General features: G+C 38.0%; 2 protein-coding genes across 3 annotated transcripts in view; one reads left to right on the top strand and one right to left on the bottom strand.

Moving 5' to 3' along the window:
* The window catches only part of LOC143644635 (olfactory receptor 5M5-like), a 384,306-nt gene that overhangs the window by 52,425 nt on the left and 314,045 nt on the right, over positions 1–17,836 (bottom strand). The gene's annotated exons all lie outside the window — the stretch shown is intronic.
* LOC143643642 (olfactory receptor 5P80-like) lies at positions 2,310–3,250 on the top strand. The gene is given in 2 exon segments (XM_077112244.1): positions 2,310–2,634; positions 2,637–3,250. Coding segments are annotated over 2 exon segments (939 nt in total).

Genomic DNA, 17,836 nt, shown 5'->3' with positions numbered 1-17,836 from the left:
AATACCACATGATGGCTTGTTTTAAACTATGGGAATTTACTGGCTCATGGTTTTGAGGATAGGAGGTGCCAAGTGTTTCTTTGTGACATTCTGGTGATAGCTGCCAGTGATCTCTGGTGTTTTCTGGCTTATATCCCTCTCTTGTATCACACGGCAATGTCTTCTCCTTTCTCTTCTGGGTTCCATTGACTTTCAGCTTTGTGGTTCTCCCTGTGCCTTTCTCTGACTCTGGATTCTGGTTTCTTCTCTTTATAAGTCCACTTTGTAAAGCCCATCCTGCTTCAGTTGGCCACATCATAACTAAAAAATAACTTCTTCAAAAATGGTATTTATAATGGGTTCACACCACAAGAATGAAGATTAAGATTAAGAATCTGTCTAAATCGGGGTAAATAATTCAATCTACCATATCCAGGAAGTTGGTTTTTAGTCTCAGTGCAGTTACCAGAAAGTCATTTGACACGAAATTAGTTACCTAATTTTTCAGATCAATTTCTAACTTTATGGTATAAGGAAGAGAGAGTGGGCTATTTCTAGGGCCTTCAGAAGTTGGGCATCCTGTGATTCCATGTGAAAGCTCTCCTAACTACCCTAGTAGCCATGGAAAGAAACAGAATTCTAAATTTCACAGTCTGACACTCCACTGTTTATTAATGAGGTTTGAAAATTCCTCTGCTGAGACACACGGTTCCTTTGGATTGTTTCAGAACTTTCTACTCTCTGACTGAACTATGATTCCCCAAATCTCAGACTAAGGAAGTGCTCCCTCTAAACTATCACTAGGCTGTGATAACTCTTATGACCTTTTTCATATTTAGCCAAAGTTGTGGCTATTTAGGAATTCTGTCTTTCTAATTAAATAGGGACTTTCAAGTAGAGAGGACAGGGTTAGATTTACACTGGAGATCTGTATTTTACTAAACTTGGCAATTAGAATTCAGTACATATTCAACAAACATTGAATGAATGAATGATAGCCAATTTGGTACTCATCCGTGATTGTTTTTAAACATACCTTAAGATGTTCTATCATCAGCATAGCACATGAGTTTTGAAACCAGATGTGCCTAATTTGAATCCTGGCTCTACCATTTACTGCTTGTGTGTGGCAAGTTACCAATGTCCTTAAGTCTCTTTTTATCTATAACCTCTTAATAATAACAATGCCAACCTATGAGACTTACTGCTCCTGACATAGGTCCTGATTGAAAGCAGATAATCTATTTACGTTAATTTCCCATTTCTCTGTGCACAGCAGTAAATAATTCATGATGGTGTTATGATTTCGAGAATGGAACAAGAAGACATCACTTTAGGAACAATGTATGGTGCTAGACAAATTGCTATGGGGAAGAGTTCTTCAGAAGATGACCCACAGGTGTGATTCTGACAGAAAGGCACTGTTCAAGATGGAACTGGATACCTGTGCAAATTAGGAGCTGGAGCCCTCTTCTGGCAGCCCTAGCTTATGCAAGGTCCAGACATCAGCAGAGCCTTCCAAGGCTTCCAGGAGTAATCTGATTAACATGTCTGGCTTCTCATTGCCCTGAACTTGCTCACTATCACGAATTAGATAGCTTGACCTGGAGGTGATCCTATCTCCTCCTCAAAACCTCAGTTGCTCTCTGTTTACCTGTTCATGATTTGAATGTCTTACCCTAAGTCCTGTCTCTGTACAAACTGAGTACAGTTTGTGCTTTCCACCAATTGCGAGATCTGTGGGTAGGGACCATAGCCCATTGCTGAGCTACTGCCCACTTTCTGGTCCTTTGGCTTAGCATGCAGCTCCACCATTTTACTTCTGCTTTGAATTCCGTATTCATAATGACTGCAAATCCTCTTTCATATAAGAAATGATACCTCAAACATCCTTTTGAACAACTGCTCTTTTCCATGGGTCTTGACCCATTGTGAATTTCTGTCTCCCCTTGATCATGTCTCAGACCTAAGAAAATCCAACCACTGTGTTCTTCATATCACTATGGTCATCTCTAGGATATGCCCCTGTGAGATACCATTCCTTACAGAACAGTTAAACTGACCACATGATGCAATTATGAGTTATGTTATAATTTTTAAAAGGTTTTTCTGAGTATTCCTGGCCTGATGTCAATGAACTTTATATTTTCAAGTCTTATATGAGGTATTGTGTGAGAAAGCATTTTCCAAAATCAAAAATTTACATATAAGTGAACATGTTATAATTTTTATTTTATGGGTATTATAAAAATAAATATCCAAATTATGGTATTTTCTTCCATTCTAATATCCATTTGTTTTGCTTTTAGTGGGCAACATTCTCAATATAGATGGGGACTGCAAACTACACAGCTGTGACAGAGTTCATTATTTTGGGTTTATCAGAGGATACTACAGTTTGTGCCATTTTATTTATTGCATTTTTAGGAATATATGTTATCACCTTAATGGGCAATGTTAGCTTATTTATAATAATTCAAAGCAGCACACAGCTTCACACCCCAATGTACCTTTTTCTTTGCCATTTGGCCTTTGTAGACCTTGGGTACTCCTCATCAGTCACACCTGTCATGCTCTTGGGCTTCCTCAGGGATAAAACCTCTCTCCCTGTCACTGGCTGTATAGGCCAGCTCTGTTCCGTGGTCACATTTGGGACAGCGAGTGTTTCCTGCTGGCTGCCATGGCCTATGATCGCTATGTTGCCATCTGGTCACCCCTGCTCTACTCTACCCACATGTCCTCCAGAATCTGTATTCTTCTATTGGGAGCATCCTACCTTGGAGGGTGTGTGAATGTTTGGATATTTACTGGATGTTCATTAAGTCTGTTCTTTTGTGGACCAAATAAAGTCAATCACTTTTTCTGTGACTATTCACCACTTTTGAAACTTTCTTGCTCTCATGATCTTACTTCTGAAATACTTCCAGCCATCTCTTCTGGCTCCATCATTGTGGTCACTGTGTTTATCATAGCTCTCTCTTATGTCTACATCCTTTTCTCAATCCTGAAAATGTGCTCTACAGCGGGGCAGAAAAAGGCCTTCTCTACCTGTACTTCCCACCTTACTGCGGTCACTCTGTTGTTCTATGGGACCCTTGTATTCATTTATGTGCTGCCCAAGTCCAGCTACTCCACTGACCAGAACAAGGTGGTGTCTGTGATCTACACAGTGGTGATCCCCATGCTGAACCCTCTCATCTACAGTCTGAGAAATAAGGAGGTTAAAGAGGCCATGAGAAAACTGATGGCAAGAACTCATTGGAGGTTCTGAAGAAATCTGATTTTAATAATAAATACCATATACTGAGGAGTTCTCCTGCAGATGAAAAGTTATGGTATTAAGTACATTTCAGTTTGTACTCATAGTACTGTAGAGTCACAGATTTCATTGCATCATCCTCAAGAAAATTTTCAGTGGATTTACCAGCATATGAACATCGAGGCAAAAAAAGATTTGCTTTATCCTTCTTCTACTCACCATTTCTTGCTTCTGTAAATACAAATCTTTTCAAATAAGTTCTGTGCTCTTTGGATACAGACTTTGGAATCAACATTTGTAGAAGCATATGAAACTCCTTGAATGGGAAATTAATATTAGTCTAGCCATCCAAGATCTCTTCAACTGAATTTATGGTTTCTGTGCCCTGCAGATAATCTTAAGGTTGAAACCAGCTGTGGCTGAAAAGTTTCTTTTGACCTGTGATGTAAGTCTGACTAACAGGATCCCTTCTATAGTATCTCTGTAGATGAACCTGATCCAGTCAGCTCAAAAGATATCTGAAGCCTACCTCATCACTTTCAGAAATCTATTTTTGGTAGTTAGGTTCAGGTGTCAACTTGGCCAGGTAATAGTGTCCAGTTGTTCTCCTGTTGTAGACTTAAATCATCAGCATATGAAATTCACCTATGATTGATTATATCTGTATTTGGCTATGGGGAGTGCCTTCCACAATGAGTGGTATTTAATTTCATTAGCTGGAGGCTTAAAAGAGAGAAATCAGAAGAGACCTCAGCAGCCCAGCACACCTCAGCTCAGTGGTCAAAGAAGCTCAGACCCAGATGTTTGGCGATGCAGAAAGGAATCACCCTGAGGAAAGCAGTTGGACCCAGAAACCAGGAGGGAAGGCCAGCAGACATTACCATATGCCTTCCCATGTGACAGATAAAGTCAGAGGAATGCCACCTGCCTTTTCTCTGAAAAAAATCTGTAAACTTGTAACTAAATAAATCCCCTTTATAAAAGCCAATCCATTTCTGATATATTGCATTCTGGCAGCATTAGCAAACTAAAACACTATTCTACAAAATACCTAAGGGAGTTTTCAAAGGACAGTGTAATGGAGGTATATTAAGATGACATAGTTCAGTGTCAGGGGCAAAGAAGTAAATTATGTTAGGATTTTTTTAGCCTGTTTCAGTCATGGGAAATGTATGCTGTACACTTCAATAAAGTCTGTTGAACAAGCAAGTTTTCCCCATTGTATTCTCATTGACTCTGATACAGAAAATACTCAGATTTCTTGTACATAATTTCACTGGAACTGTTTCAATAGCCCTGAAAATGCTCTCCCTGAACTAATTTTCATTTTTAGAGTTTAAAATTATTTGTATTATTACATATTCTTTTGCATTTATTGTCCCAATTGTTTCTCTTTATGTGAATACATTTTTTAAATAAAAAGATTACATTTTTAGAAACCTGATGTTTTCTCTCAATAAAAAATGTGAATTAATCTTAAAACGACTTATATTGTGTGACTCTTCTATTTAATCATCAGCAATGATTCCATTGTTTTTTACTTTAAGTTCAGTTTATTTAAGTGGTGGAAGAAGCAGCAACCTCATTTCCTGACCTCTGGATTTTAGCTACAGTGGTAGCATCTTGAAACCAAAAGTCTCATTGTAGTTCCTTAAATTTCACTTCTCCTGGTCATTCCAAAAATTTTTAAGCATCAAATTCCCTGAATTAAATTTTTTTCTGCTCAAAATAACTAGGAAGTATTCTTCTTGTCTTCACCAACCCTGACTGGGGCCAAGTAATTTATAATCAAATGTCATAAGAATACCATGATTTCCTCTGAGAATCCTTTATCTTTATCAAAGATAAAGATATTTTATTTTTATAAAGAAGCTTGTTGAGCATTCAGGGAAATTAGATGACTTACTTCTGTTAGTGTATATGATGATTTCGTATTTCTACTAGAGTTTGGGGGTGAAATAGCAGGAAAGAAGAATTTAAAACTTCAAGTCATTTTTCTTAAAGATTATCTAATATCACACGAAGAAGGATTCTTTACACGTTTTAAGTTTGCCAGGAAGTGAACCTCAATATGGTTGGCCTTACTATGTGATTTGTCCTCTTATCACTCAAAACATGATGATCCAAGATGACTACTAAGGTCGTTGCATATCCTCTATTTTGTGGTGACAACATGTAGTGAGCTGGATAACTTAAGTATCTGATCCATATGAAATCCTGACTCCAGTTCTGCCCCATCATCCATCAATTGTTTTGGATTTTCTTCCCCAACAGTCATAACCCACCCAGCATTTCTCAGCATATTAAAGTTGTGTTGTAACTTGTCCTCCACGGGAGTTCAACCGCTTGCATAGAGTTCTGGAGAAGGCAGAGATTTAGATTTAACTAGGGTATGTTTCTGCCAGGGCAGTAGGATAAAAGAAAAGATGTTCAAGTGTTTGGAAGTATGTGAAAGGGAATGATGATTTGGGAATGAAAGGGAATGGTAGAATATGGAATCTAGGGTAAGGAGTAAAATGAGGATATGAGGGGAGTGGTGAATAGTGAACAGTTGGTGGGACTGTCATAAGAATTGATTGGCGTTTCTATGGGATTAAATGATTTTTGGAGAGGGATTACTGGAGTTCTAAATCTAGTTCTTAGAACTCCAATGCTGAGTTCGTCATGGGATACTCATCCCACTGAATTTCTCTACAACATCTTACTGAACCTTAGTTTCTTAGGGTCCTTTATATTTAGGTTATAAGTGCTCCATGGTTCCTAAGATGGAGATAGTGGGTCCATCATTCAGTCATCTATTCATTATTCATGCACTCATTCAATGTACATGAATTAGGTATCAAAATGATATCGAGGCATAGATATCACAGAACTGAATGACTCAGTCTCTGTCCTCAAGGAGATGGCTATAGAAAAAAGGGAAACAGAAGAAAAACATTGAAATGTAGATCAACAAGTGCTAAAATGCAGATGTGTAGAAGAAATTAGAGTGGCACAGGAGAAGGAAAGATCTTTTCTGGGAACACAGCATACAGGCAGATTTTAAGCATCCCTTAAAGTTTTGTACTGGCTATTTTCATTTACATTTCCAGATAGTCTCTCCTCTGGAGTTTCCCTCACCAAAATTCATCTGCCTACTACCTCTGCTGAATGGCCAAACTGCCATCAGAATATTTCAATCAGGTTGTGGCATAGCACTATTCCTGAGGAGTCCAGTAAGCCACCTGGTGGCAGGTTGATTACATTTCACCACTTCCACCTGTGAGGGAAAAGTAATTATCCTCACAGATATAGACACATTTTAGCCCCGATTTAGCCTTCCTGCCTTCAGTGCTCTGTACCACCAATCGTGACTTTACAGATTGCCTTATAGATTACTGTATTTATATAACACTGCCTCTGACTAGGGGACATATTTTATAATAAAACATGTATGTATAAGGTTCAAGCACTTGGAATTCACTTCTATTGTCATATGCCCCGTTATCCAGAAAGAATTAGGTTGAAGGCACAATGGAATGGTCTGTTGAAGGCTCGGATATAGTGCGGTTGAGAGACAACACACTACTAGTTTTGGTTGCTGTCTTAAAGAATGAGGAAAATGTAGCAGCCCAGGGGTCAGAACCCCCTCCTTTAGGGAAAAGGATGGAGCCTTGAGCACTCAGCAGTCCCGGTGACCAGAAAACAGACATTGAAGGTTACTGAACTTAATTACTGTTGATAATCAACTTTCATGACAGTCAGCTAAGACCTCTTTGTAACTCTCATGAGGCTCTACTATATAAGGCACTACTCTTCCTCTTGTTTTATGCAGATTACTGACTCTCATTTCTAACCATCAGCCAATGGGAATTCTATACACCTGTAAGTAAGTCCCTAATTAAATTCATGGGGAATTTATGCCTGGTGTGTTCTTTGCTCTTGGGATTGAGCTGGGTTGGAACATTTGATGAGCCAGCCAGGAGCCCGAAGAGCCACCAGCTATAAAAGGCATCAGTACTGGAAAAGGAGACTGCTCAGGGGAAATCCCTGGATGGCCTGCTGTGTTCATGTGGGGAGGGGTGGCCACTCTCTTAGATGTATGGGAACCATTAAGGGTGTATGGAGATGCTTATAAATCCTTAGCTGGACTAATAGCCCTCCAGCAAAAGGCTGCAGGCCAGTTGGGATTTCATAAGAGCAAAGAAAGCAACCAGGCTGCACAGCTATAGCCTGGTCACTTTTGGAAGAAGTTAGGGAAGAGACCCTGAAGGCTAAAGTGGCAGTTCGGCACCTGGAGGAGGAACTTAAGTTAGAGAGGGATATGCAGGTAGCCCAAGCAGAGTTGAAAGATGCTTTAAATGGGAGGTTATTTTGAGTGGATGAATTAGTGTGTTGTTAAACTATGGTAAGGGGCTGGAAGTTACATAAGGCTCATGTAAGACATATTCTAACTTCCCCTGATTGGGAGCCCAAAGTTTGGGACCCAGTGGATTCTTCTTTAGATGATGAGGATTCCCATTCTGGGAGAAGGAAGATGAAGAGTGTAAATTTGTTCACCTTGTGGTCTAATGTAAGATTAAGTCAGAGCATTTCCCAGCCCAATTAGGCCTCCAGGTGGATGGGGATGGCACTACTGATATGGCCCAACCCCAGTCACGTCTGCCAAGCAAAAAATGCATGGTCTTGCCTCTGAATTATGAGAGATATTTGGTTTATAGGCAAAACCAAAAATTTTTTATCAAATTGGCTACTGTGATTGTGGGATACTGGTGCAGATGGTATACTACACCCAGGGTGTGAGATGAGTGAAGTAAATTGTCTTCTCTCTTCTCTGTGTCAACACATATATTTGTTAGCTCCTTAAATGGAAACAAATTTGCTACTTAATTGGTTCATATTCCAGTGTTAGGAGTTGTGGCCCAACGAGGGGGATTTACTACCCCATCACACCCCCTATTGGAATACCACTGATGAACTACAAAACGTATTAAGGGAGCTAAGGATGAAGCATGCAATTGACATGCTGGGTAGCATTGGACCGGATTGTGTAACTTACATTGCAGGAATTAATGAGACAATTCTACATACTGCTCTCAATCAGTGGTATGGGACTTTGGTGCCCATTCTCAGCCACTTATATGACAGCACATCATACAGGCTGCCCAAATGATTGCACACCTGGGACAGACAGATTGCCTAAAACGAAGGAGAGCTGGAGTTAGAGCTACCGGTAATGTCCCAATATGATGTCTAAACCTGGTGTCACATAGACAAATGTGGAAAGCTACTGGAGCTAAAATTGAGAATATTGATGGGCAGCCAAAGGCAGTATTAGTTGAACTGTGGAGCAAGCTGCCAAGGAGCAGAGGTTTATTAAACTTGAAACCAGGTTACTAGAGGAGGACCTGAATTCTGACCGAAAGATGAAAAGGAGAAAAAATAATGAGTTTGTGAGGCAAGGGGTGAGGTGACGTTCCCTTTGTGCGCAGTGGTTCCAAAGGTTGCCTCTTTACTATGAGGAATTACATTCAATTCTTTAGTATGCCCTTAAATAAGGTTATCCTGTTTTCACCATAACTTGGGAAGAAGAACAAAGGATTTTTATTGTGTTCCCATGAGGCTATTTAAATGGCTTGATCTCCCGCCACAGTCTGCCACAGGATTTGGGCAAGTGGAAAAGTGTAACTCATTATATTGTCATGTTAATGAGTAACTTTTTTTCAGAACTAAGAGAAGCCTCAGGCTCATTGTTGTTTCACCTTGGGAGTCTGGGATGGGTAACTGATGCTGATAAATTGCAATGAACGCTTCAGCTGCCCTGACAAATTCTTGGGATTGTTGAGGTATCGGAAACTTTTTGTTCTCACTTAGACCAAATATTAAAACCTGTCTATGTTTTGGTTAGGAAAAGTTAACCCTCAGGCTTTATGGGTGGATCTAGATGTGGCCAAAATGGATAATGACTTAGGTGGGACTTGTGGCAAAGGCAACAGGCAAAGCCTATTTCCTGTTGAAAATCTCTAGAAAGGAGCTGAACTGTGGTTCAGTTCCTTAGAAAAACAACTGTGTGCTGCCTAATATGCCTTCTGCAATTTAAAGGACTAACTCAGAAATGCCTTGTGAAATTGAGAACAGCCATCCCCATAAATGGGTGGATACAGAACACTGCTGCTAAACCTCACCTTGGTGGTGCACAATTGAGCACATTAATGAAATGGAAAGCTTATCAATTACAGCACAGTATTTTCAACAGCAGTCTTTTAAGCACAAGATGCATGATATCTTAGGATCAGTTTTCTATGTGGAAGCAGTAGTCATGAAACCTATTATGGACACTATATAATGGAAAACTGAACTATGCAAGGCAGCCAGTAGGCTGAATTAAGGGGTGTATGTATGGTCATTGTTTCTAAGCCAAGAGATGCATTAACTATTCGCAATGACAATTGGAAGGTCAACCTGCCTAAGGCTACCCATTTATGAGAAACACCGGGGGCAACAGACAACTTATCTGGAGCCAAAGGACCCCCATCTGAATTGCAAAAATTGTTTTTAAATGCCTTAAGTCTTGGTCCATTCCTGTTGTCTGATGTTTGTGGTTCAAGAACAAGTTGATTTTCTAAAGGATTTTAAAACTCTGCAGGTACCTCATCAGTCACAGGAACAATGCCGATCCTGTAGAGAGAATGCCATAAGTGAACTTGGCTAGATTTTGTGGTAAGCACTAGATTTTGTGCTCAGCACTGGAGACACTTGTTTTTGACTAATACAGATGCCAGCCTTCGCCAGCCTCAATTCACGGCCTGAGCATCTGCTCCTGCTGACATTAAATTAGTAACTGCTGGATTTATGCAAGCCCTGTGAATACAGGTAAAGATCAGCAATGCTACAACTGCAATGAAGTAATGACAGTGGTGTACTCTTGCCTGTGCCATAAGCATCAGAAATTGGTGTAAAATAAGTTCGGTGGGCAGTGGTCCTGGCCAATGCAGCCTTGCTGGTTGGGGAATCCTGGGCCTGTGGGGTATCAGGGTCGCTGTAAAGTTGTACTAACATAGCTTGGATGAAAGAAATGGAGTGATGTCCATTTTTAAACCACAGTTTTGAATGTTAAGCTTCATGTATTAACTTTAGTTCAGTTAATCATTTAGCCCATACAAAGGTACAATCCTGGGGGATTTCACTAAGTCCTGAAAGGAAAATAGAATATAATTGATTCCTCGCCTTGTTGAAAATTCCTGACTTGTGGTTTTGTTTTCCTATAAATTGTGTAAAATGTGATTTTTAACGTTTCTATGGCAGACTAGGCAGAATGTCACAGCTACTGAGATTATTCCATAGCTTTTAAACTTTTTTTAATTTTAGAAAATTCTTAATGAAAAACACATTGTTTCAGAGAGCATAAGGTTGTTATAGCACCTGCTAAAGTGAAAAAGTTGAATCAATCAGGAAGGAAATTAATATTTAAGGAAGAATTGGAGTGGGGTATCTTGGAAAAGGAAAGGGGAATGCTTGAATAAGTTTTTCTATCTGCCCAAGTCTATTACCTTGGGCAGATAGAAAACAGGACTTGTCTTGTTGCTGTCACACACTAGGTAGCATATGGGGTAATTTTTTTTGGCAAAAATTATTTTCTGAATTTCACTGACTAGGAAGATAAGGAAAATTCAGGTAGGCTTATAGTTATTGCCTTAATTAGACCATTATTTTAAATGACAGTGTAATCACAAGCAAGAGAGACTATCTTATCCTTCCAATTTCTTAAAATCATAAAACTATTAAGTTATAGGTAGAACTTAGTGTGTTACAACGCAGGCTCAGTTTTCTGCAATGCTTTCTATAATGTTATTTAGGAATGAGTTTTAAGCCATTTGTGCTCTTTGAATGTCTATGATGAGTCCACACTATGCATGAAATTACAAAGTATCTTATAAGGATAGGATAGTGTCTTCTCCATTCTTAATAGCTGGTCCTCAGTCCCACGTGGATCTCAATAGGAGTATGGGATCACCTGAGACATTACCCCTTGACACTACTTTGAGTTTCTTCTTTCCATGAAATGTCAGAAGTATTCTTCTTTGTGGACCTAGAATTCATTGTGATGGCCACAAAAGATTTTTTAAAGTATTATTCTCACACACACAGTCATGATTTTCAGAGAACTTTTTTTTTTTATTCTTTTGAATAACAGATAAAATGATTAGAATTAAATTTGTTAAAATATTTTGGAATGTGGATGCTTCCCTAAGAATGATTTATTTTCTACTCACTATCATTTACTTGCCATGTCCGACAAGTCACTTCAGCCCTATCCACAGGGCTAGGGTTAGGGCTTCTCATAAGAGGATGCTGTCCAGGAAATCAGTAAGAAGATGGGTAGAAAAGAAAATGAACTCATAGTATGATCAATGTGATTGTTTTCTTATGAGTCTTCTGTAGAAGGCCTTGTTGAAGATAAAAATCCACTTCAACCCAAACCTCCAATTACTGTAACTGGTACTCTAAAACTTTTTCAATGTTTATTATAAAATTTTAAAAACAAAAACTAAGCTGAGAATTTTACTGTGGGCTTCTTTATATCCATTACCTAGATTGTTATGGATATCTACTGTTGTGTAATAAACCACCCTATACCTTAGTGCTGTTGCACAACAACGTTTGTATAGACAGGACTCTGGAGGACAGGAGACATCGTAAGACTTGTTCACTAGCATCTGTTTGTTCATGTGGATATTTCTGAGACACTGTCTGGTATTTCAGGCTCTCTATGTGACTACTGTGAATGGATTATAAGAGTGAGAACTCCATAAAAGCCAAGTGGATGATGCTGTATAAACTTTTATGCCCTGCTTCACCCTCACTGCATTCTAATCATTGAGGCAACTACGAAGTTCTGTCCAGGTTCTAGGAGTAGGAAATAGATTCTACTTCATGATGGGAAATATGAAAAAGTTTTGGAACACCACGGAGGACTTGAATTATTGCTGTGGTCATTATTGAAAATGCAATCTGCCACCCATTCAGATTTTACTATACATATTTTAGTACATATTCATCTCATCTATATCTATCCAGAAATCCATATTCAGGGAAATCATAGATATCCTAAATACTTCTGCACACTTATGAATAACTTGAATTCAAGACTTTTTGCATCTTTTCCTTTACTTAAAATTTATATAAGGTGAAATGCACAAATCTTAAGTATATGATCAACAGGTATTCGCAAATGCATGCACCTGTCTAACACAAGAATCTATCATGATTTAGAATATTACAATCAATGCAGAAAGTTCCTGTATACCCCTTCCCAGGTAGTACTAGTTTCAACCTACTGAGCCACTCATTATTTTGATTTTTTTTAAATCTGGGCTTAGTTTTGAAAGTTCTAGAATTTCATAAAAATGGAGTCACAAAATATGTCTTTTTTGATAATGCTTCCTTCAATCAGTATAATTAAAATATATATATTTTTATTGTCAAACCTTAACAAACATACAACTATTTTTGACATACAAACATTCTGTTGATGGCATATAATCAAAGGCTCACAATATCATCACATAGTTGTGTATTCATCAGTACATGATCGTTTTTTGTAAACATCTGCATTACTCCAGCAAAAGAAATAAAGAAAAAACTCATACATACCATAACCCTTACCCATCCCTCTCATTGACCACTAGTATTTCAATCCACTCAATTTATTTTAACCTTTGTTCCCCCTATTACTTATTTTTATCCACATTTTTTATTCATCTGTCCATACCCTAGATAAAAGGACCATCAGACATAAGGTTTTCACAATCACACAGTCACACTGTAAAATGCTATATCATTATACAATCATCTTCAAGAAACATGGCTACTAGAACACAGCTCTACAGTTTCAGGTAATTCCCTTTAGCCACTCCAATACACCCTAAACGAAAAAGGGGATAGCTAGATAATGCATAAGAATAACCTCCAGGATAACCTCTCCATTCTGTTTGAAATCTCTCGGCCACTGACACTTTATTTTGTCTCATTTGTCTCTTTCCCCTTTTGGTCAAAAGGGTTCGCCCAATTGCTTGATGCCAAGTCCCGGATCATCCCAGAATTTGTCTCATATTGCCAGGGAGATTTGCAGCCCTGGGAGTCATGTCCCATGTAGTGGGGGAGGGCAATCAGTTCACTTGCCCTGTCGGCTTAGAGAGAGAGAGAGACACACACAGAGAGAGATAGAGAGAGAGGCCACATCTGAGCCACAAAAGAGGTTCTCTGGGGGGTGATGTTAGGCCTAATTTTAAGGAGCTTACCCTATCCTTTGCAGGGATAAGTTTCATAGGGGCAAACCCAAGATCGAGGGCTCAGTCTATTGATTAGGTTGTCCCCACTGTTTGCAAGAATATCAGAAATTTTCTAAATGGGAAAGTTGAATATTTTCCCCTTCCACCCCATTCCCCCAAGGGGACTTTGCAAATACTTCTTTGCTCAGTGGTCAATTGTATGTATACACTATAGTTTCCCCTTCCATTCTACATTCATTGTACCCTTAGGCCACCTTCATGCATTGTGGATCAAGAACACTGCCACCAGAGATACCAGTGTGTAAATATCCATTCATGTCCCCACACTCAGCTCTTCCAGGTATATACTGAGCAGGAGGATTTCAGGATCATATGGCAAACCCACCCTAACCTCCTATGGAACCACCACACTGTCCTCCAAGGGGCTGTACCTTTCATTTCCCTACAGACAGTTAATAGGTACATCTCTTTCTCCACATTTTCTCTAGTACTTGTTTCTCTATGTTCATTTTTATATAGTTTTATTCACATATCATACAATCCAGATTAAATGTATACATATGTCTTTGCCACCATATTCCATCTGAAGAAATTTCCTTTACTTCCACAAACAATCCATACCCTTTCCCAATCCCCTCACCTATTGACATTTAGTTTTGGCATAATGCTTTCATTACATTCATTGGAAGCATATTACAATGTTACTGTTGACTATAGATCCCAGCTTGCATTGATTGTGTTTTTTCCCTCATACCATCTATTTTCAACACCTTGCAATACTGACATTACTTTGTTCTCCTGCAAAAACATTTTTTTAGTTTGTACGTTTAATCACCATCAATGAATATTCTAGGCATTCCTAAATTATACCATCTCAGTCTTTATAGTCTATCTTTCCTTCTGGTTTCATATGTGATCCCAGCACTCTTCTATCATTCTCACGTTTAGCTTCATTGAGCGTACTTACCTTATTGTGCTATAATCAGGTAGTATTGTGCTATTTCTGAATTTTTACAATGAGTCCTGTTGTACAATCTGTATTCCTTCATTACCAATTATCCAATCTCTACCCTATATCTCCTGATAATCTGTGTCCTTAACTTCAATTCTCCAAGTTTCCTCATTAATGTTAGTTCATATCAATGAGACCACACAATATTTGTCCTTTTGTCTCTGGTTAATTTCACTCAGCATAATGTCTTCAAGATCCATCCATGTTATTACATGCTTCATGACTTTACTCTGTCTTATAGCTATGTAGTATTCCATCATACATATATATAAGAGCTTGTTTAGCCACTCATCCATTGATAAACATTTGGGCTGTTTCCATTTCTTAGCAATTGTAAATAATGCTGCTATAAACACTGGTATGCAAATGTCCATTTATGTCTTTGCCCTCATGTCCTCTGAATAGACACCTAGCAATAGGATTTTTGATCATATGGAAATTCTATACTTAGCTTCCTGATGAACTGTCAAACTGCTTTCCGCAGCAGTTGTAGTATTTGACATTCCCACCAACAATGGATAAGTGTGCCTCTTTCTCCACATCCTCTCCAGTACTTGCCGTTTCTGTTTTTTGTTTTTCTGCTTTTTGTTTTTGATAATGGCCATTCTAGTGGGTGTGAGATGATATCTCATTGTGGTTTTGATTTGCATTTACCTAATAGTCAGTGAAGTTGAGCATCTTTTCATGAGCCTTTTAGTCATTTGTATTTCCTCTTCTAAGAAGTGTTTGTTCATGTCTTCAGCTCATTTTTTAAAATTGGATTGTTTGTCTTTTTGTTGTTGAGTTGAACAATCTCTTTATATATTCTGGATAGTAAACGCTTATATAATATGTAGTTTCCAAATATTGTCTCCCATTGTGTAGGCTGCCTTTTTACTTTCTTGACAAAGTTCTTTGATATACAAAAGTGTTTAATTTTGAGGAGTTCCCATATATCTAGTTTTTTCTTTAATGCTTGTGCTTTGTGTATAAGATCTAGGAAACCACCTCCTATTACAAGTTTTGCAAGATATTTTCCTACATTTTCTTCTAAAAGTTTTATGGTCTTAGCTCTAAGTTTAGGTCTTTGATCCATTTTGAGTTAATTTCTGTATAAGGTGTGAGATATGGATCTGCTTTCATTCTTTTGCATATGGATATCCAGTTCTCCAAGCACCATTTATTGAAGAGGCTGCTCTGTCCAGGTGAGTTGGCTTGACTGTCTTATCAAAGATCAATTGTCCGTAGATGAGGGGTCTATATCTGAACACTCTACCTGATTACTTTGGTCAGTATATCTATCTTCATGCCAGTACCATGCTGTTTTGACCACTGTAGCTTCATAATATGCCTTAAAGTCAGGTAGTTTGAGACCTCCCACCTCATTTTTCTTTCTCAAGATACTTTTAGCTATTCAGGGCACCCTGCCCTTCCAAATAAATTTGGTTATTGGTTTTTCTATTTCTTCAAAGTAAGTTGCTGGGATTTTAATTGGTATTGCATTGAATCTATAAATCAATTTAGGTAGAATTGACATTTTTAACTATATTTACTCTTCCAGCCCATTAAAAATGTATGCCCTTCCACTTATTTAGGTCTTCTATGATTTCTTTTAGCAATTTCTTGTCGTTTTGGTGTACAGGTTTTTTTGTATCCTTAGTTAAATTTATTCCTAAATATTTTATTCCTTTGACTGCAATCGTAAATGGATTTTTTTTCTTGACTTCCTCCTCAGATTGCTCATTACTAATGTATAGAAACACTAGTGATTTTTAGTGTTGATCTTGTACCCTGCCACTTTGCTGTACTCATTTGTTAGCTCCAGTAACTTAGCTGTGGATTTTTGGGGGTTTTCGACATATAGTATCATATCATCTGCAAACAGTGAGAGTTTTACTTCTTCCTTTCCAATATGATGACTTTTATTTCTTTTTCTTGTCTAATTAGTTTGGCTAGAACTTTCAAGACATTGTTGAATAACAATGGTGATTTGGATACCATTGTCTTGTCCCTGATCTTAGGGGGAAAGCTTTCAGTCTTTCCCCATGAGGATGATGTTAGCTGTGGGTTTTTTGTACATTCCCTTTATCATATTGAGGAAGTTTCCTTCTATTCCTATCCTTTGAACATCAAGAAAAGATGTTGTGTTTTGTCAAATGCCTTTTCTGCATCAACTGAGATGATCATGTGGTTTTTCTGCTTTGATTTGTTGATATGGTGTATTGCATTAATTTATTTTCTTAAGTTGAACCATCCTTCCATACCTGGAATAAATCATACTTGGTTATGGCATATAATTCTTTTAATGCAGCTGCTGGATTCAATTTGCAAGAATTTTGCTAAGGATTTTTGCATCTATATTAATTAGAGAGATTGGTCCATAATTTTCTTTTCTTGTATCTTTGTCTGGCTTTGGTATGAGGGTGATGTTGGCTTCACAGAATAAGCTAGGTAGCTTTTCCTCCTTTTCAATTTTTTTGAAGAGTTTGAGCAGATTGGTACTAACTCTTTCTTGAATGCTTGGTAGAATTCACATGTGAAGCCATCTTGGCCTGGACTTTGCTTTTTTGGGAGCTTCTTGATGACTGATTCAATCTCATTACTTGTGATGGGTTTGTTGAGGTTGTCTACTTCTTGAGTCAATGTTGATTGTTCATACCTTTCTAGAAATTTGTCCATCTCATCTACATTGTCTAGTTTATTTGCATATACTTGCTCATAGTATCCTCTCATTAAGCACCTTTATTTCTGTATATTTTTCTGTATCCTCTCTCTTTTTCTGTCAACCTTGCTAAGGGTCCATCAATTTTATTGTTTTTCTCAAAGAAACAACTTCTGGTTTTGTTGATTTTTTTTTGATTGTTTTCATGTTCTCAGTTTCATTTATTTCTGCTCTAATCTTTGTTATTTCTTTTCTTTTGCTTACTTTGGGGTTTGCTGTTCTTCATTTAGTACTCTAAATGAACACTTAATTCCTCAATTTTTGCTCTTTCTTCTTTTTTGATATAGGCATTTAAGGTAATAAATTTCCCACTTGGCACTGCCTTTGCTGCATCCCATAAATTTTGATATGTTGTAGTTTTCATTTTCATTTGCCTTAAGATATTTTCTGATTTATCTTGTAATTTCTGCTTTGACCCACTGGTTGTTTAAGAGTGTGTTGTTTAGCCTCCAAATATTTGTGAAATTTATGGTCCTCTGCCTGTTATTGATTCCCAACTTCATTTCTTTATGATCCAAGAAAGTGTTTTGTATGATTTCAATCTTTTTAGATTTATTGAGAGTTGCTTTGTGACCCAGCATATGGTCTATCCATGAGAAGTATCCATGAGCACT

This window comes from Tamandua tetradactyla, chromosome 8, assembly GCF_023851605.1.
Source record: "Tamandua tetradactyla isolate mTamTet1 chromosome 8, mTamTet1.pri, whole genome shotgun sequence".
Taxonomy (NCBI): Eukaryota; Metazoa; Chordata; class Mammalia; order Pilosa; family Myrmecophagidae; genus Tamandua; species Tamandua tetradactyla.
This window is presented reverse-complemented; position numbering and strand designations above follow the sequence as displayed.